The sequence below is a fragment of the Phalacrocorax aristotelis genome, chromosome 20 (assembly GCF_949628215.1).
Source record: "Phalacrocorax aristotelis chromosome 20, bGulAri2.1, whole genome shotgun sequence".
NCBI lineage: Eukaryota > Metazoa > Chordata > Aves > Suliformes > Phalacrocoracidae > Phalacrocorax > Phalacrocorax aristotelis.
This window is the reverse complement of record NC_134295.1, coordinates 2298009-2319276: the sequence shown is the minus strand read 5'-3', so window position 1 is coordinate 2319276 and position 21268 is coordinate 2298009. Positions and strand designations below refer to the sequence as shown.

Genomic DNA, 21268 nt, shown 5'->3' with positions numbered 1-21268 from the left:
CAGAGAGCCAAGTTAAATAGGATATATGAAAGGGGACGGAGAGTTTCACTAGTCTTATCTTCTGCGCTCCTGCCTGAATCATGAAATCACCAAGTGGTTTGCCACAACTAGTGCTCAGCTCAGGGGACACCCTACGCTAATTAACGCTCCATCTGGAAAGAAGTTTAGGGAAAAAGAAACAAGAGCACGGCAAGTCAGGGAGAAAGAATCTGAAATAACAGCATTAAGACCACACTCTTCTAAATTCTTGTTAATGTTACACTCCCCTTGTGTCCGTAACTATCAAAGCACTATGTTACTAATAATAACAAGGTGAGAATATTGAGCCTTTGAAGAGCTCAGCCTTCATGTTCAGGTGGCTGGAACACACACACACACACACACACACACAAAAGGCAGTGACAGATGGGGGAAGTATTGCTTTGTCTTGATATCCACTCTGGCACCTGGATTTTGCTTCTACCCCTGCGTAGCTCTGTAGCACCTGGACTAACAACCTCGGACTGCTGCGGCTTCCCTAAGAGGATATCACTATGCGTGTCTCAAAAACGACCGCAAGGCTTAGCATATAAAAGGCACAGATTCTTCTGTGAGAAGTGGGATGAAAAGGAACTGTTGCTACAGTGATTTCCCAAACTCCCTTGTGGCTTGACACAGCATCCCAGAGGCAGTGAAATGCTCTTATGGCATATTATTATCCAAGGGACAGCGACCACTTAAACATGAAAAAACAAACAAACAAAAAAAAAAACCACAACACACAAAAACTCTTGGTCAAGTTCAGGAACTTGGGACAGAGCTACTCTTCCACGGTTTCATCCTCCTTCATTACAAGTAAAACTTACCTTGACAGTCACTCGTCCCGATTTACGAGCAGTTATAAAGAGCGCTCTGTTGTTGAGTAAAAAGTTATTTTCACCTCCTTCCACCTACCTACACCCCACCCCTAACTCTTCAACTCTAGCACGTGTCCATGCTCCCACAGGGCGTGGAGACTTTAAGGAACGAATTCATACCTAGCAAATTTATGTTGACTCAACACGAGCACGTTGCCTCTAATTTCTGCTACAATCTTGCTCTTATCCTCAGGCCGACCATGTTCTAGTACATGCTGGATAACATAGTTCCCATACTGATCCTGTTTGAGAGACAGCAGAAGCGTGTGACAAAAGGTGGACAGGAACCATTAATGTCAAACTAGTTCCCAGTGTGCATTAAGACTTAAAAGCTTGAACTAAACACTAATTAAAATATTTACTGTATAAGTCATGTAAATACTTTGTACTTCTACAAAAACATGCATTCTAGAGTTTTACCAGGAGGTAAAATACTACATCTTCGTACCAGTTATAACACTCAAAACAATTTCTCTGAACATGAAATGTCAGTACTCTGCTTACTTCAAGTTTCTTTGCTGTCTCCAGGTTCAAACATACCAAATCACACGTACTGGAGGGCTGCACCATGGTTCTAGCTACGAGAGATGGTCCTTAGGCATATTCATATTCTGAACGTGCTTATATTCAGATCACAAGACACGTATTTTCCCCATTCACAATACCAGAGGCATGACCTGACGCCTCACCTCCGTGCCCAACCTCTTCCCACTCTCCATGTGCTAAACACATGAGCGTACAAGACAGGGTTCGTTTGCTGGTAACATCCATCGTGCCCCAACAGCAGAATCCTAGAGAAACAAGTTCTCAGAAGGACTGCAAGGAAGAGGAAAGGCAGCCAGGAAGGGGGTGCACATTAAACCAAAACGTTTTAAGCACCCCAGTTACTTGGCGTTTTCTTTTCCTGGAAGCAATCAGCTCTTTGCATCAACTCCCTTAAGATCTTACTTGCACTCTAACTTCTGCAGTAAAGCACTAGGACACGCACCCACTCAAGATCCTTTTCAAAATGGAAAGGAACTACAACTCTGATACCTAGTGGATATTTGCACATAGCCAAAACAATTAGTGGTGATGCATTTCTTATCTGCCACGTTCCTTCCCATTCCTCCTCGGGACACAGCTGCAGTCCCAAACTGGCTGCCAGGAGCTGTCCTAGTACAAAGCAGTAACAGAGAAACATCTCCTCAAGCACCCATGTTTCCCCTTCCCACACTGACCTGAACAAGCTGCTCGGTGTGTTGGTGAAGTTCCTCCAAGATGGGAAGGGTCTGCTCAGGAAGACAGTGCTCGAGGATCCTCTGGATCACACGACAGCCATATGGATGTGTAGACAACGCAAAAACCTGCGTTCAGCAAGGACAGGCAAGCACAGGCAGCAACACATCTGTTAGTCTTTGTTAATCCCAGAAACCTTTTGCGATTAGATGAACACATGGTGGTTTTTCCAAGGGCGTGGTAGGTAATGCCAGCCTGCAGCACGGCAGCTCCAGATCACGTGAACCGGAACTGGAAACATCTGTTCCCCACTGCCACAGGACTAACTGGGTGATCGCAGGCACATCACATCCCTACCTGGGCTTCAGCTTCCCCATTCATGGAAGAGGAAAACAAATGGTAAAGCCTCTTGATTAATAAAAAGAACACTGGGGCAGCCAAGCATTATTAGAAGCTGTATTAAAACACTGTTTCAGAAGAACAAATCCAGCATACTGTTTGCCATCTATGCATTTTAAGCTATGTAAGAAATGGCATGAACCCGAAAGGTTAAAAATGCTCAGCAAAGGATTTTCCTCAACTATTTGGATTTGTTTAAAAGCCTTAACTGCGCTTAGGAGAAGTGACAACAAAGAACCTTCTTTCTCATTTCTAACGGATTACCAAATCTGTTGGTACGAACATGACACACTTTTTTATTGCTACACAGTTTTCTGTCTAAAGCACGAAGTCCTATTTGGTTGCTTAAAATTAGCAAACATAGCAACTCCAAGCACAGCAGTTAAATTGACAGTCTACAGATTTTTTTTTAATAACTATTGAGTAAACTGTGCAGGAAAACAGGACTTGAAGTGCAATTAACTGCGCAAAGTCTTGAGGCAGGAAGTTTAATCTTTTGTATGAATGTTCAGGTGAAACTGGGATGGCTGGTCAGTGCCATCAACCAAGTTCCCAGAGGTACTTCTGCCTTGCCTCACTCCCTAGTGGAAGGTCCAAAGCTAAACTCAAACCAGTAAGTCTGCTGAGCAAGAATCCTGCTTGTTTTGACATAGCCAAGCAAGTCCCCACTTTCACAGCTGTTCCAGGAGCAGCCAAACTAATAAAGCCTGGTTCCTGCCACAATAACCCCAGGCCATCCTCGCATCCCTGTGGCAAACCCTCAATACTTCAAAGTCCCCCTCCAAAGCCAATTAAGTTGAAGCTGGAAACGCCCAAACCAGTGCTTCTGTAATGGAAGACAAGCTGACTACAGGCAGAATGAAGCCAGCTACACAATTAATATCCAGGACGTCAATTCAGGAGAGGATACCAAGAAAAAACTGGGAGAACGAAGCACAAGTAACTGCCCTTCTCTAGATGAAACTCATGTTTTTGCCCTGGTCCAAGACCCTTGGGAAAAAGCAGTCCTCTCAGCCATCCTCACAGAGAGGATCATAATGAAAGTTTACTATAGCCATCACAAAACCCTGCTCACCACCTTTACTATGAAGATGGATTGGCGAGAGCCTTGGTTTCCCCTCCATCAGTCAAAAAACACGTGATGTTCCAGGAAAATAGGTTTTTGCAAGGATGCTTTACTGTGATATACCTGCACAAAAACGCTAACAGAGACACGACCAGAGTTTTCTAGGCTCCCTAAGGCCTTCACCTGATGCTTGCTAAAATTTAAAATTCAAAATATCTGAACAAGTTACAGACACTATCATGCTATTCAGAGCAACATAAAAGAACACAAAGAATGAGAGTCAGTATCTTGGTTAAGGACTTACCTGTCCCTTAAACGCATCAATGATAAACTGCAGGGACTGAGGCTGCACACACTCAATACACTTCTGCACCACATGATTACCATTCTGGTCTTTCACGCACTTGAGGACATGGCCATCCAACTCCCGTACCATCTCATTCTATTAGGAGGAGAGAAAGACAAACAGAAAGCACCACCAGGATTCACGGCTGATAAATGCAAAGTTTTCACTGCTGAAAGCAGTAAAGAACATGAAAGGTATGAAGGATGCACTGATGTGTTTCAGACGGGAAGTTTTGCGGCAGCCAAGTGCCGAGATGAAGCCTGCTGTGCTACAGAAACTACCAAGCAAAATACTATCACGAAATGAAGATGCAGCACTCATTTCATTAAACATGAGTGTCCTCTTACAAGTCAAGTATCCAAATCTAAGGAATTTTACTGATACATAGCTTTCCCGTGCATCCCCCATTCCCTCCTCTGCTCCCCTGAAAGAGAAAGAAATCTAAAATGCCCAAACTTCACACACTTTTCAGGTATCAGCTTCATATGTCACTGAAACGGGGTCAGCACTGGGACAAGAACTTGCTAGCAATTTACACAGGCAAGGTAATATTGTACGATAATCAAGGAACCCAAGAAGATAAGGTTTAGATATGACTAAAGTAACACACATGCAGGCTAACAGATTCACAATCGGAAAACAAAGAATGACAGTTTTGGGGAATTTAGTGACGCTACAGAATTGGACGACTTCAGTTTTGCAGCTGATAGAAAACCGGGCATTCAGGAGTGCAGCGTTCTCAGAAGCACCGTTCTGGGAGAAGAGAACTAGTAAATCCTCAGACCAGAAGTGCCAAAGTTTGGGCTGCCACTCACCGCCCTCCTCACAGGTGTCAGCAGCTTAGCCCAGGCCTGACTTAAAGGGAACGTGCATTCCTAAAGCCTGCTTTGGTTTTCTCAATTCAATAACCTACACTGAGATTCTTGCATTACAATTCCTAACACCTTTATTAGCTAGCTTGCCTAGCATATTTTTCTTCTTCATTCACCGTTCATAAAACCCTAGAGGAATTCCTTTATTAATGAGCTCTGCGTAGGACTCTGGCTATCATCCACATCTCTCCAATGTCAGGCCTGGCTCGACAGGAACTATGAGCTCCTCGTACATCTCACCACAGGAAAGCGGAATATAGACCCACATATCAAAGCAGTGATATCTCGGCAAATATTAAAGGCAAAACTCTGGCACTGCTTCCTTCAAGGGATTTAAAAGTACCTTCTAATTTACTGTCATTCTCCGTTTCCCCTACATACATAATCTCATTTCAGGGAATTAACAGAGAACGAACACCATCACCAGTTAAGTGGAACAAGGAGATAACGACACCCAAGAACGGTGTCACAAACGGATCATGCACATAAAATGTAACAAACGTGCCATAAACCAAACCAAAAGCACACCAGCCACAAGAGGAACAGAAGGTCGCAGCTCAGGTCACCAAAGGGCAAGGAACGTTAAACATCAAGAAGAAAGTTAAAATTGAAACTTACAATTACCTGCTGGTCTGGGGGAATAAACTCAAGGGCCTTCTGGATCACCCTACAGCCGTACATCTGCAGAGCCAGGGACAGAACGTGCCCACGGATACGTTCTGCCAAGGCCAACTTCTGTTCCAGGCTGCCAAACTGGGAAGATGAAAAGCAATCACTACAAGCACAAACCCCTCACGTGGCCAAGCTGCACCGAAGCCCTCCCACGCCATCACACCGAAGTGTTAAACAAGAAACACCGTGCCTACTGAAAAGAAATAAAATACCAACCACCCCTCAGTGGGTGCAGACACGCGCAAGCCAGGCGTCTGTCCTGTGTCTGTCAGACATGCCTGACACCTGTGAAAAACTCTAGAGCCAAAGGTGCTGGAGCCACCAGGGTGACACGTGCCGGTTCACCAACCCTTGACAGGGTTGCTATGAAGTTACCGGGCAAAAGAACCACCGAGGCTTGATGGAGAAGGAAGAGTCCAGTTTCAAGGAGGAGAGATGGGCGTCTGCCCAACCTCCTGGTATAAAAACACAACACTTTCCTTCCAGTGGATGCTGTTCACTGGAAAAGTTTCTTTTGTTCCTAAATATGTGAGCACTGACAGCTCAGTACAGCATCCTTGAGAAGTCTTGTAGGACCTACACCTCCTGGATATGCTGCTATTTATTCCTGCACCTTTTGCATCTCAAAGCAAAGTGTTACTTTTCAGATGAATCTTTATGAGTCCCACACCTCAGTCACCCCAACAGGAATGATGCAGCAGCCTGTGGGAAGGAGATGACATCAGTGTTGACAGATATCTACCGTTTTAGCCAAGCAGCAGGGTTTCTACAAGCTCATCCAATACCTCAGGACAGCACGCATTCAAGGAAGACTTGTGGGGTAATGCAGACTTACTTCAAAGAACTTCTGGATGACGTAATTTCCAAATACATCGACCATCAACTGATAAGCTGCCTGGAGGATCTCGTTGAACACCAGCTGACGTTCTGCTGGGGTAGCACGCTCCAGTTTCAGCTGAATAAACCTGAAAAACAGGGCTGGTGTGATGCCACTGGCATATATGCCTGCAATGCATTCGTTAATACAAACCTGTTCAAAAGCATCACGCATTGAGCTCTTACAAAACACAACCTTTAACACACAGTTGTCCTACCCAGCTATCTGAAACCTCGGGTGGTCACAGCCACATGCCATTGTCGGTACCCCAAAAATCTCCTCATTCCAAGCAAAGGAGATCTCAACAGAACGGTACAGCGAGGTCTCGCAACCTGGAGGCTCTTTAAAATGAGTTAAGCTAAGCCAGCAGGACCAGCAAAGCAAGTTACGAAGCAAGCAAGCTCCTCTTTAGAGAGGGGACTCCTGCTATCACCATTTGTACTCAATCTTTTAAAAAAGAAGGGTCAGAACGTTACACTACTTGGCTTTTCACACCTCCTTTTCCCTGTTCTGCCTCTCTGCTTCAGGACACGATGCAAATTGCAAACAACGCTAACTCAAAGAGCAGCTGTCCCAAGAGCTTCCCACAGCGCAAGGTTTTTAATCCCACCTGGATCCATGCTGATCCTGGGAGAACTCCATGATGTGTCCAGCAATCTCCCTCAGCTGTAAATTAGGGTACCGGTTATTGCGAAAGTCTTCAAGCAGCCTGCTTCGGCCAGAGGGCATAACGTCAGACATGCCATAGCGCAAGCGAGATGAAGGGAAGAGCGTACTGCTGGGGCTGAAGAGGCTGGAGGCACTGCTTGCACTGCGGTACTTGGCTTCAGCTCCAGGAGCAGCAGAGATGTAACGGCCACTCCCATTTGTGAGCCCTCCTGCAAAGTCATAAAAACAAGGGTATTTCACAAGATGAAATAAAGTGGCCGAGGGATTAATTTACAACCTGTGCATGCCATTTTATGTTTAATTACTCCTTTTCCACCAAGACGGGTTCCTGACATGGTTCAACTAGGATGTATTCGCAGCTAAGCTAAGGGAGCTGCCCCCAAAATAATTTGGACAGGGACGTGTTCAAGCGTGGCTCCTTAGCGCGGCACCGTTGTATTGGTAGGATCAGGTACAGGTTCAGCAGAGCACAGGCTTTAACAACTTCTGTTCCTCACTCTGTGTCGAAACCATCTAAAACAGACAAACTGTCAATTCCACCAGTTGCTAACTTGCTGTTTCTAATTACCTTATCCTCCATCCTCAGTTTTTTTTCTCCACCTATCCTGCTGCTGTGCGAGGACTGATTTAAAAGAAGAGTACCGGGGGTGGGGAACAGGATTAAGACAAAATCAGATAAGCAAAAGGCAGCAAGTATAAAAATTTTGGACATAAAAAACAAATCACTATTAAATACAGGTAAGTAACAATAAATTTAGAACAATAAATAAATACTTTTTAAAAGAGCCTGTGCTTTCACAAATGCCTGAAGATTTTCACCCGCACTAAGACAGCCGCTGGGTTACCCAGTAACCGGTGTGTGGGGAACACGTAATGCTTCACCATACGGTTACAGCAAACTGCAAGCACTGACAGGAACCAACTTAAACCTTTAAATGCTGCTTCCCTGCCTGTAATTTTTCAAAATTTGCGTGGGAGCTACGGCAGAGGACTCTTCCCTTTCTTGCAGGGCTCGGGATCCCTCTGCTGGTCAAAGACCACAACATGCCTTGAGCAAGTACGTTTTTTTTCCCTGGGTGGGACAAAGTCCTCCCAAGAATAACATTCTTATCGCATGGGAACCTGCCACCTGAAAGGCCGACATGAAGCAGTGAGGGCAAACCACCTGAAAAAAAAAAAAAGCCACATGAAGTCTTTGCAAAGGAGGGAAGAGCTTCCAGGCAAACATCGATACGGCCGTCTGCAAAGAGAACAGACCCTCTCCTGGCAGCTGTGCACACGATGGTGTCTGAAATAAAAATACTAAATAAAACTTAAGAAGATCTGAGTGGACTGCACTCCTCTGCCACCAATGCCTGAAGGAAGCTCCCGTGCAGGTAACGCTATATGAGAATTAATTATCTGATAACGGGCTAATTAAGTTCCCCTGTCTCTGAGCTGGGCAAACATGTTCGGACTTCTCTGGAGCTGGCGCCAAGCCTCGAGGAGAGGAGACTAGAGAACTTCTTGTTCACATCTCTCTCTCATGCTGCCTTGCCAATGGTGTGACCACCATCCTCTCTGTCTACCCAACTTCTTAACTGAGGGAGAACTCCAAAAAGTAACCAAGTGATATGCCTTACTGCTGGAAGGACCAGGCTATTCAAAGGAACAGTAAATCCCGTCTCGGGTACCGGAAACCCAACAGCATCAAGCTGAGCAACGGCTTACTGGCCTTTTCCATGGCATTCAAAGAGTTCAGGACTACCACTTGCTTTTCGAAAGCCTAGAGCAAGTAGGAGTCATAGCACTAACGCACTGAAGTGGAAAACACTACTTACAGCCGCTTGCAGACGATCAGGAAGAGGAAAGGCTTTAGCACTCACACTGTTATCACCTATGGCTTATCTCTTAGTTAAGAGGGAAAGCACAGTTTGTACAAAGTCTTCTCTGTCAGAGGTTTTCTGAGAAAAGCCTCCTGATCTTTTTGGACATTCAAAATAAACCACAAATCACTCCAGTTTTGCTACCCGTCACCCTCCCTTCTGGTGCAGATGCTGACTGCATCTGCTGACTGCTAACCCGTGATGTTCAACATCATACTGGGAATTAAGAGACATTGAGGGGACAAGTTTCCTAAAATCAAGCAAGTGCTTCTGGAACCCACCTGTCAACCACCAAAGGCCAGAAACCTTGGAGCACCTCAGGCTCCTTTATGCCAACGTGTGACTTTGCCACATCCCAGACTTCAGCAGGATCTTACCAGTAACTACAGTGAAACGGCTCCTTGTTCAAGAGCAGTACCCAGAGGCTGGAAGCTCCTGCAGTTCTTGGGGACAACTAGGGTAGAAAAAAGGGGCAAGATCCCCAAAGGATGGACAAGACTCCTGCAAGATGTTGTCGATGATCATTTCTCCTGCATCCTCAGCCACAACAAACTTCAAAAGGTGGTCTGCAAACTGTGTGGAGACATCTTACCGTGCTAACACCACGCTGCCTGTGCAAAGCACTTGGCACCCACATGACAGCAATCCAGTGCTGTACGCACTACACAGAGGTTGCACAGAAGGGACAGCTGTGGTGTGGTTCTATCTCTGAACATATCGACCATATTTTCTTAGTGTCCAGGGTATGTCAGGAAAAAAACCTGTATCTGGAGAGGACAAAGTGCACAGACCGTAGCCTTGGGACTCCAAGGCAGACACAATACTCAGACGCACGCCCCGGCCGTAACAACTGAGCACTTCAAAATACTGAAGTGGTATCACCTCCGTGCTTGTGGGGACACTTGAGACAGCCGTGAAGGGATTACGGATTTCAGGGAAAGAAAAAGACAATGAAAGGATGAGTCAAAGATGACACAGGAAAAGACACAAAGGCTGCTGTCCAAAACCAAAGCGCTTCTTCAGCAAGCTTCCAGAGGACTTTTATAAGGCCCTCAAATTGCTCTGCAGCGCAGGAGTTCCCAGTATGAGAAATGCCAGAACAATGGGAAGAAAAGGAAGATGAGCTCTGTGAGAAAGGAGGCAGAGAAGATGCCCCTGCTGCTCTCCCCTTCGGAGGGCTCAGTGCAGAGGTGCCAGGCAGCGCCCGCCCAGCCAAGGGGACGCCACGGGGCTGGGAAGGGAAGGAGCCACCAGCCCCCGAGACAACCCCTAGTGTCACCACCCCAGTCTGTCACCTCAGTGCCACCAGCCACCCAGGGAGATGCAGCCCTGCACCCCTCCCAGTCGGTCACAGCAAACTGGTTATCAGCTCCCAAGCTGGTTTACCCAAAGACCCCCTCTAACAAATTAAATTCCACATGCGTCTATCAGCCTCCTCACACCGATCCTGCCTTTTAAATTACAGGCCGACTACAGTATGGGGCAGTGCTCTCCCAAGCAGCTCCTGCAAGAATATCATAAAATTAAAATAATTACTTATCCGCTGCAGATCCTGATCCCCATTCCAAACTGGGGAAACCCAGAGCTGGACACATTCAGCCCCAGGCCGCAGCGTGATACGTGTTTATGTTGGGACCATGCCAGCTACACACACGAGGGGTGACAAAACCTGCTTGTGGGTCTACAGGAACTGATGTGAGGTATGACCTGGCCAAAATTAAATTTGGTAAAAAAAAAAACTATTTAGTAATTTATAGTTCTATAATTACGATCAACACTGGGGAAGAAGGGGGCCCCTGCTGCTTTAGCACCCAAAAGCTCATATTTATTTACAGTTGCTTTATCCTAGCTACGCAGTCGCATATGTTGCGTACACCTTCAAGTTTAAAGGATGTATTCGGCTCAGCCTTCCTCCTCCAGTAGTTCTTTTTGTAAGAACCGGCTGCATGGTTATTTCAGGTACTCGTGATTGCCCAGACATTTCACAAGGTCCCTTTACAACACTGGATAAAAACCTAGCTTGATAAAAATCACAGCATTTTTCACAGCTATGAGCTTTCGGAAAGCCAGAAGAGCCGGCACTGAATCTTTACACACAACAGAAACCCAACAAACAATCGACTTGTGCAACCGTAAGACGTGACACAGCCAAACCCACAACTTACACTGCATTTAACCAGAGCTGCTGATCGCAAGTCAGACGTAACGCCAACTTCATATGTCATTGTGTAACCCCAAAACCAAAGTCACTTGAAGTGACTCCCCAGGTTGTCTCCCCCCATGTAACACAGTGGCAGGACGTGGTTCTAAACCCAACTGCTCTAATTTCCCTCTTTGCAGACAACACATTTGGGTGTTTCCATCTGTCCTTTCATTTTTAGACATTTAGGAATACTCCTCGCACTCTATCACAAACCGCTTCTGAAACCCCTCCCAGACAGAAAAGGCCTCAGCCTCAAGCTTCTTATAAGGAAGAACAATGCCAGTGCTGTTTTTATAGCATTAAAACTTATACACAAAGGATACTACAACTACATTTAACACTGTATTCCATTACAGGTGAAAGAGATACTTAAAAAAATAAAATGACCTTTCATGGGTTTCAAGGTGAAACCACACAAACGCAGAGCTATTCTAGATGAGATTTCTCTTGCAGCGTTACCAAACACGAAGTCAGCCACAGAGGAAACCTGGCTACAAGGAGAGGAATACTTTGTCATGATGGTTAGAGCCCCGCTAACTGCTCTGGGCTCAACCCATTTATGTAAATGTATGGTAACTCCGCTTTCTTTCCAGAGTTTGTTCTCAAGCAGATTAACCTTTCTCCCATCCAGTTTTTAAGCTTCATTCTTTTGTTTGCCTGCAGGGGCAACAGACTTTTTCTAGTGCCAGATTTGGAATCTGGTTAATCTTCAGCATTTATTTATTGTAGCTATTTAACTGTCAGCTTACGGACTGTACAGCTGCATAAATAAAGCTAAAACCCCTTCCAATTCTATTAAAGCTCTGAGCAAGGAAAGATGGTAAATCTAAACCTGATCTCAAAAAAAATCATATTTATTACTATTCCATGCTACCCTTTAGCCAGCACTGAATTTATCACACATGCATGTAACAAACATGATAATCATAGCATTTTATATGTGTATATATATATGGAAAACTGTTCTGATAACCCAAAGTTTTGTTAAATCCAGACAGATACATGACAGAACCAAACAAAGTGAATTTTTGAGCAAGTACTAAATTATCTGGTGCAGATGCAATGAATAACCTATATTGTTTGTTTATGAGGCCTGGAAATGGACACTGCAGGAAGTTCAGATAAGCATTGCTTTATTATTTAGTATTTGCTTTTAAGATTTACTTTATTACATGTAAGAGTTCTGGGCTAACTAGAAGCTCTTCCAGAGCATTAGCTTGCATAAAGTAACATATCTTCCCAAGACTAAGGAAGCCTCTCCCATGCACTATTATGCTTTTGATAAGGCCACACTGATGGGAAGTTTTCAAAAGCAAACTCATAAAATCCTCTGCTGAAAGCTAATCACTGCTCCAGATAACACTGTATGTTTTGGTTAAAAGAAGACACTGTTATTCTGAGCTCATTAATTTATTATGGAAAACTTAATGGGTGTTTTAAAACATTTGACAAGTTCAAGGATCAGCCCTACATATCTATTTTATTCAAGGATAACAAACAGCTGGTGCTGTTACCGAGAGCTGTGAAGAAAAACTGTTTGTTTTTCAAACACTTGGAAATGTTATCTACAATTTAGAGATGAGGAAATAAGGAGGCAATACAGAAACCTTCCTGTTTAACAGCTGAACTACTGCAAGAGACAAACACGTTACATTAGGTGCTACAACTCCAGCTCCAGTGTTTCACCTACTTCTGCAAAAGCAGGGACCCTGCCACAGGAATAAGAGCAGCAACTCGGCAGCAGGTATCTCACTGCTTAGCATCTGCGGGGTGTTCACATCTCTGCGCCAAGCGAGAGCAGAGCAGTAACCTGCAGCGCTGTGGCTCTTACCCAGGTTTAAACTTGAAGATGATCCATGTGAAGATAAGGAAGGTGGTGGGGTCTGAGAGTGGCCAGGTCCTTGGCTGGGCAGAGGCATTCCCACAGGTCCAGGAGAGGAGGAAAAGCCAAGGCCATTATAAAAACTGTGTCCTATAGGTGTCAAACTGCTGGATGTCCGCTTGTACAGGTCACTGCTCCCTGTAAGGGAGTCTCGGCGGGAGCCACTGCCCGTGTTGGAGTTAGCAACTGAAAAGAGAGAGAGAGTAAAATTATGTGATGTCAACAAGCTGCCCAAAACAACCGGCTAGCTGGAGAGCCAGTACGGCACCTACTAACAACTTCATTGCATAAGGCTGTTGTCTTCCTAAGGGTGTTGCATGTGCCCAAATGAAATGCATTAATTAAAACCACGTTGTTAATGATCAAGCAGAAATCCTTGACTTAAAAATTTCACTTGAATCCTGTCTTTGCATTTATAGTTTTATAGTTTTTATACCGCTAGAACACATTGAGAAGTACAGCTCCAAAAATCTACAAGCAGAAAGACCAAGAAAATAAAAATCTACCTAAAGGAAGTGACGGAATGAAACGGCAGCGAACGTGTTGGCTTTTGGACACAACGCTGAACGCTTTGCTCCCGCGCCTTCAGAAGAAGGTTTATATACTTCAGAGCTCTTTCCCCCTAAGCATAGCACTTCGTTTAACAGAAGATATTAGATTGCCCTATAAGCATTGCCTCATCTTTATTCTTTGGCCATTAGAGCCAAAAACAAATCCAACACGAGATTTTATCTTTCGTGTTTACTTAAGAGCATGTACAGCTTCGTGTACATTTCCTTGAAATCCTTGTGCTCACCTTTCATTATATTAGAAAACAGCTCCTGTTTGCACCGAGCTTTATTGAGATGGAAATCAGAATTCAATTTAACACATAAACCCAACATTTTTTTGAAGAGTTGTCTTGATAGTCAAATACAAACTCTTTAAACGCGCTGTCAACTTGAGGGGAAAAAAATCAATTTTGCATTAAAATCTTGTTTAATAAACAGTGAAATTGTTAACTGTAATGAACTAATTTTTCATGACTGCAGACAAGTTCTACCTAGAAGCAGCCGCTTCACGTTTTTATTCATTGATTGAGGGAAAACAAGTTTGTGCATCTTGGCATTGAGTAAACTAATAATTTAATTCAATTAGTTCAATAAACTGAAGTGAAAGAAGCGAATGCTGTGTTTACCTGAATCCAAGATGGTTCCAATTCTCAGGCTGGGTTTAAGGAAAAATATTTAGAATAACTTTTATTTAAAAGTGATTTGATGCAGTGACAGTATGCCCCTCAGTCTTTTCTGATGGAGCAGCTTCAAAAGGCATGTTTTAACTTGCCCTTCACACTGATGAAAGCAGGAAAGTTCAGGACATAATTACTACCTCTGAGACTAAGCAGTAATTAAAACGATTGTTCTACTATCAAAAAAAAAAAAAGAAAAAACAAACAAACAAAAACCAAAACCAACCAAATCTGAGGGAGAAAAGCCCAACCCACGGACATCATTCTGGTTTGATTTTATTCTGAAAAAAATCTTTGCCTCCAACTGCCTGACAAGCAAATCAAAACAAACCATGTATGTAACGTTTCTTGCAACCACAGTCAGTGACAATTCCCAGAATAAAGCACGGCAACCACCTCAGATCACCTTTTTTTATATCACAAGTGACTTAGCCATTACTCTGAGGTAAGAGTTAGCACACGGGTGGATACCACTGCAGCCAGTTCCTGCTAGTCCAGTACATCCACGAAGCACACGGCAGGTAAAGGCAAGGAAATTCAAAGCTGTACAGAACTTAATCTGTAGCAACAAAGGGACGACTTATAATGCATATAGCAAAACAAATTAATTACTTTGGTACTTGTGATATATCGTCTGCTAGAAGCTTCACCAGAAAGCACTGCAGATTTTGAAAGCCAAGTCAGTCCCTAACGGAAAACCCCGTTTAACCTCAGAGAGATGAAGAGGAGGGCTCAGCAGCTCGCTGCACCAGCGCCAGCTCCAGCGGCTCAAAGCCCACTAGTTGCATTTGGAGCTATCTGCTTCTCTTCCTTTTCCCCACGAAGAAGCTGCTGTTCTTACCTGCTGTCCCAAAGCCTCCCAGCGCAGACCCCAGCGTGGCACCGAGAGAGCTGCTGCTCCCGAATCCCAGGGAAGTGTTGGCAGGCTGGGCAGAGCCCTGAGAAAAGAGGGAGCTGCTCTGGGAATTGCTGCTGAGGGAGTTGTTGCCGTAAAACGAGCTGGATGCCAGGTTGTTGGTGGGCTGCTGCTGGGGCTGGGGTTGGGGCTGCTGAGTTCCTAGAGGGCGAAATGGTCCGTTTGTCGTTCCTGCCAGGCCACCCGCTGCACCGTTGGCCGAAGCTGCAGCCGCTGCAACCGCTACAGAGAAAGTAATTGGAAGCATAGACTGAAAAATCCATTTTTGTAGCAGTTTCGGAAGTTAAAACATAGCAGGTTCCTTTTAGTTACCATATATTTTTTCTTTCAAGATAAAAATCTCCCTTTCACATCAAACTCTGCATAAAGTCTCTTTATTTTATATCTGAGCTCCACAAGACTTGCACAGAGCACGTGAATACCAACAATGCCTAGTTATTATTACGGCTGTTTGTATGATTAGAGCTACATAGATCAAACACACAAAAATACTCCCTTTCTCCTAAGACCTATGAGCCAAATCAATACAGCCACACACTTAGCAATATCCAATTAAGAAACTCAAGTTTTGAAATAAGAAAAATTGTCCTTCAGTGTATGAAACGCAGTCCTGTGGTGCGAAAAACATCAAAACCAAGGACTTTTGTTTTTCAACCCATTCCAAAGTAAAAGAAAAGGCAGAATAAACAAGAGCTACAAAGAAACAATTAAAAGGCCCATTTCATAATCTGTTACTGACACTGACAAAGACTGCTTACACACATGAATTCTTGCCGAAAAATTCCTTTTAAAGCCTTGAACTCCCAATGAACCCTAATAAAACTCAAAAAACTCACGGCAAAGGCCAGGTGTGTAACATTTTACACAAGGTGATCGCTCAGGAGTTCTACACAGGCTAAAACGTTTTATTACACAGGAAACTAGATGCCAGCAGACAAAGTTAAATAACTGTCATGAAACTCTGCAAAATGATAGAGTTCACGTGATGTTATGTTCGTGTTACGCTGTTCTGGAGGCTCAGCCCACAGTGAGCACAGAGAATGTTCTCAACAACAATCCCCGCAATGGATCTCAGTGAGGGCAAGTGTGTCATCATTGCCAGCAGAGCCCAGAGGATTTCAGGGCCACCCTCCGCCGGGGACAGAGCAGGTTTTCACTTGACAGGACTGGGACTCACCTGCTTGTGCTGCGGAGGAGCTGATGATGACTGGAGCAGGGGCTACCAGGCGGACAGGGGCCCCCAGGCCGTTCCTGGCCCCCGCATTCACCACGAGAGCACCTGTTTGGTCATAGTAAGCAGCAGGAGCCAGCACTGGGTAACCTGAAGAGGCAAATTACAGGTGCACAGGTAAGGTAAGAAGCAGCGCAACACACGCTAGATCAACTGTCTTCAGATGAGTACGGTGCAATAGCATTTTTGAAGGAAAATCTGAATGGAAACAGAAAAAGTAACAACAGCTCTGCTTTTCTTGAAGAAAATAAAAATTCCATGTTAACAGTCTATGACTTTACAGTAGCAAGACTTTTGGGTAGAGAAGACTCTCCTGCCCTGAACCTACTATACTAGCCTTGCTCTCTGTGTAAATTGAGTTACACGGATAAAAAAAAAGTCTTAAAATATAAGGGAGAAGAAATGGTGCTTTTGTAAGTACAACGTGTTCTGGGACTTCTCCTACATGTAAATACACCGCACTTCCAGCTCTCCCACCGAATGCTGAAGTTGTTCAGTGTGTGCACACACACAAACAAGACATGGAACTTAAAGTTACGTATTTTCAAAAGGTATGTATCATAAAGCATTCTTTTATATAAATAAAAACTCTTACATCAAATATGCTGGTGATGCATAAAGCAACAGATTTTCAGTAGTAGCTATTTGTGTACCTCCCTACATAATTCTTCAGTTAAATATAACTTCCACAAAAAAAGTGGTTATCCATGGTGGGGTAATGTTCTCTATTTGCCTTGCTAATATAACCTCCAAAACCCCAATAATGCAGATTTAAGGAAATCTGCAGATTACTTGAAAATATGCATGTTATAATTCACTCTGTAACTTAATACAGCAACATTCTTCTTAAGCTATAAAAAACCCCAGTGTTAACAACCATGTGACAGTTCCAGTGAGGAGACCTGAGGCCGAAATAATCCTGTTCTCCCACATTTGACCAGCAGGACATACTTCCACATTATTCAAAAAAATACTTACATTTGGCCTTTGCTATTACAGTAATATTCTGCATAAGTGAATGTCAAAAGCATTCGTACCACACAGCCTTATGGATCAGAGCTAAAATTCACTCTTGCAGAATTATAAGTTAAAATAAAACCCTGCTTCCTTTTATTCATTTTCTTTTCTTGTTGTTATGCCACTAGTGTTTGCCTGGAAGAACTTAGGAAGAGGAAGTCCTTATGCTGATAAAGTCATGCACCTGGCAGGGATGGAAACAAGGCTAATGAATGGGACTAAGATATCTCTGAGGTTTTAAAATAAAGATAGCATAAGCTAGCATGATCCACAGAAAAAATCTGAAAGCAGCTTCCAATAGGAGCCATCACTTCTTTTGAGTACGCAAACGGCTAATGCACCCGTACAGCAATTCAGTCGATAGCATTTGTTTTTGTCTGTGACACTGGGACCTAAACCCTGATTTAACTTAAACGCTGCATAGGCAGTTAGGTTCGCATTTAACTGCCTCACGAAAATGCCTTCTACACCCACAGATTAAAACTGAAAAACAATAAAACCAAAATACTGCTGACTGCCAGGCAATTGTGACACCATGCAGAGACACAAGATATAATTTTCTTAGATCTCCCTGGGCACTGGAGAAGTTGCAGCTCCCACGGAGCCCCTACCTGGCATCCCCGCTGCCAGCCCTTGTCCAAAGGCAAGGGCAGAATTGACGGCTGCAGCAGCCACCAGCGGATCAGTCTGCTGTCCCTGCTGGTTCTGATTTGGGGTCAAAGGACGCTGACTGGCTCCTCCCCGTAGAACCTGGAGAAGACAGAGGAACGTTGATCTGTTTATTTTGGGACCCAGGAGTAAGCCACAATCACCAGACACTTGCAGGAGCATCAGCAGCAATCTAGTTGAAGTTCTTGCATGCAACGGCAGCTTTGTCACAACTAGCATGTGACGAGCTCTCCCCTTTACTCAGGGCAGAGCTGCCTTTGCCACCACAAGCCTTCGCACAACCACCACGGGTAAATGCAGAAGACCCAACTGAAATAATACATCCCTTGTCAGGCCTTCTGAGCACCATGTGGAAGCTCTTCATCGTCTGATCTCTTCCATTTCTTGATACACCTTCAATACCCATCCTTTGCTAGAAGTGCTTGCAAGCCATCTGCCCCATCCCAGATAACATTTGGTCTCTGCCACAAAAGCACTGCTGAAAGCTCCCTTGAGCAGAAACCTTAAAAAGCCCGACCTGGGAGCAGGGGGCTGATGACACAAGGTGACACAGGTTTTTCCAAGCTTCCAGCCTCCGTAGAAAACAGCGACCCAGTGACATGACACTTACTCATCAGAAATAATGACCGAAGATCACACACCATCTTTTATACATAGCTCTTGTGGTTTACGCACATGTTCCTCTGAAAAGGGGAGATGGCAAACTGACCTTTCCTGTAATTACCTGTGACAGGCTTTGTTTGCAAAAGCCTTTTACTCAAAGTGGTGATGCAAGAGTCTGCACCCACCAGCGAAGTCAGCTTATTAAAAAAGCCATCCTTTGGCACTCAGCATGCCTTGTGGCAAAAGGTAGCACCGTGCGTGTCACCCGATAAAGTTACTGAAAGGAAAAAAAAAGATGACTTTGCGCACGGAGAGGCTGGGAGAGGATCCTGAAGTTAACCGATTTAGACGTGAATCCCAGAGCTTGCTATTGCTGTCAAAGCCTGAACGGGAACTCTTCAGCGTAGGGAGTCTCACAAGCTGCAGCTGCTCGGTAAGCACGCGCTGCGCAAGGGCACCGCACGCAACAGCCGCGACGGAAGGCAGGCTGTGGGATGTGAGGTGCTGGCCTTTTTTATAAATACGCTATTAAGGTGTCATAAGCATCACAAATCAGCTGTCCGTGATCGTCACTCTAGGTTTCCAAAACATTTGCCTCAGCACTTAGAAAAATTTAATCCAAAAAGTATACGCTGTATCCTCTTACAGATGGGAGGTTTGCATTAAAAACGGTACCCAGATCCCCACTCACACCTGCTTCACGGTAATGAAAAATATTATACAGCCTACCGATGATTGGTATTTTTAATAGCCTACGCCTTTGCAGAAGCTCTCGTAGCACACACCTTCCCCATGGGGAAAGGCTCCCAGTTTGAATGCCAAAGCATAAATGGCTTTAACACACTCCCAACGCCGGAGCGTGCGCCTGGGCGCGTGCAGGAGGTCTGTTCAACACGCTCCTGTCTGTGACCTGCCAAGCGGGGACGTCTGATGAACAACTTTGTCAGGAGCAAAGTGTTCTCCTCCCGATCACTGGTCTGGAATCGTTGGTGTGAATCTTCACTGCTTTTATTATCTGAAAAGGCCTTATAATACTACCAAACACGGGATTTTGCTTCAGTTTTCAAAGCAGAAGCTGATAAATTCAGCTGCCAGTTGTGATCGTCTGTAAGTCTATAACTGCTATCTCAAACACATGAGGACCAGGAAGGAAGGCTTTGTGTTACTATGAGAAACAAGCCACCTCACTGTTGGGTTGAGTAACGAACCCATTTTGTTTCCAAGCAGGAAGTACTGTGGGATAGAGGCTGATAAAACTGTATAAAGGCAACATCAGGTGAGGACCAGAGCTTAGCCAAATGCCGGACAAACTAGCCGGGGTTGTGCCGGAGAGCCGGCCAGGTAACAGAAGCCTGAGTCAGCTCTTGACACCCGTCCTACAGGCCCTCCCGATGTCTCAAAAAAGAGAGGTGGGAATATATCAAACCCCATGTCCCAAGGGGAACAAGAACCAGAACGAGGAGCATGGGACGCCTCTCATCCTGCTAGCATTTAACTTACACAGATTTAGCAACCACCAGTTTAGTCTGAAAGTTTGGATTTTTTTTTTCTTTAAATGCAGATTTAAATAGCAAGCTAACAATGTGCACTCCCATACAACCTTATAAAACCTTTAGGATGGCTTTTCCCTGTTTAGTTCTTGTACCAGTCTCTCAGTTTCCACCTTCTGCTGCAGTAGTTGCCAGATTCACGTTTGTGATGCCTGCACCACAGGTACAGCTATGATTAAATACCAGACCTTTAAAATGCTTATTTTACCTAACTGAAGTTAGGAAAATTAACCTGGTTAAATTCCAAGTACAGAAGAAAAAGAAAAAACTTGAACAAGAAATTACAGTGATTCATCACAAAAATGCATAACCATTTTCAAAAGAAGGAAAAGTACAGGCTATACAATCCAACACGCTGTCAGTGCCAAGGGGTTAAGACAGAAGAGGTGGATGGTACAAGCCCCATCAAGCACGCATCATTTATAAAGCATGTAAGGAAAAAGTTCCCCTTATCAGTCCCCACTGTGACCTCTTCGTATTTAAAAAAAAAAAAGCAAATACCATTTAAACAACAGATACCTGTCTCAGTTTTCATCCCTAACACGCTTAAAGGGGTAACAGCAGATCATATGAAAAACCTTCACTAACTTCATTAATTTTGTCCTTTCAGGTGTCAAATTCTCCAAATTTTTGTGCAGACCAATGCAAAACAGCTACACAGTTCTCCTTATAAAAATAGCAAATTCAGTGTTTTCTTTTTGCACTCATCTTTTGTCTCCCAGTCCTCGCATGGATACCAAACCAATTCATTCTGTTGTTATTTTCACCCTTTTAAAGCCAGTCTTCTCCAAAAAAAGCCTCCTATACTGGACAGCACCCTGAAGATAAGAACACGCTTATTGACGTTTAGTGTCTGACACACATTATCACCACCTCCATGGCCTTCAAGTCACAGCAATGGGCACAAAACCAGATCGCAGGATGATGATCTCCACTCGCACGCCAACAGCGGGAGTTTGCTACGGCGTCGCTCAGCGGCGTTCGCAAACTGATGAGATTATGTGTTTTCCAAAAGCATTAACATGCAATAATTTACCACCACAAATGGACGTGCACTATCCTCCGTGTGCACAATGCATAAATGACATA

The 21268-nt window shown here is 44.3% G+C and overlaps 1 protein-coding gene and 1 non-coding gene across 13 annotated transcripts in view; both read right to left on the bottom strand.

Annotated features, from left to right (window-relative positions):
• PUM1 (pumilio RNA binding family member 1) overlaps positions 1 to 21268 on the bottom strand; it is a 77302-nt gene that overhangs the window by 5436 nt on the left and 50598 nt on the right. For 8 of the 12 annotated variants that reach the window (XM_075115005.1, XM_075114993.1, XM_075114997.1 and 5 more), the window contains 10 exons: positions 17969 to 18107; positions 16287 to 16430; positions 15035 to 15331; positions 12915 to 13151; positions 6957 to 7224; positions 6305 to 6434; positions 5416 to 5550; positions 3884 to 4021; positions 2117 to 2242; positions 1017 to 1138 (listed from right to left, as the gene is read on the bottom strand). In XM_075115005.1, the coding sequence (XP_074971106.1) occupies positions 1017 to 1138; positions 2117 to 2242; positions 3884 to 4021; positions 5416 to 5550; positions 6305 to 6434; positions 6957 to 7224; positions 12915 to 13151; positions 15035 to 15331; positions 16287 to 16430; positions 17969 to 18107 (1736 nt within the window). The remainder of the gene's footprint in view (positions 1 to 1016; positions 1139 to 2116; positions 2243 to 3883; positions 4022 to 5415; positions 5551 to 6304; positions 6435 to 6956; positions 7225 to 12914; positions 13152 to 15034; positions 15332 to 16286; positions 16431 to 17968; positions 18108 to 21268) is intronic. The other 4 variants (XM_075114996.1, XM_075114999.1, XM_075115001.1 and 1 more) reach the window with 1 other exon arrangement.
• LOC142066993 (small nucleolar RNA SNORD103/SNORD85) lies at positions 16121 to 16212 on the bottom strand. The gene has a single exon (XR_012663863.1). It is a non-coding gene; the product is annotated as a small nucleolar RNA SNORD103/SNORD85 (small nucleolar RNA).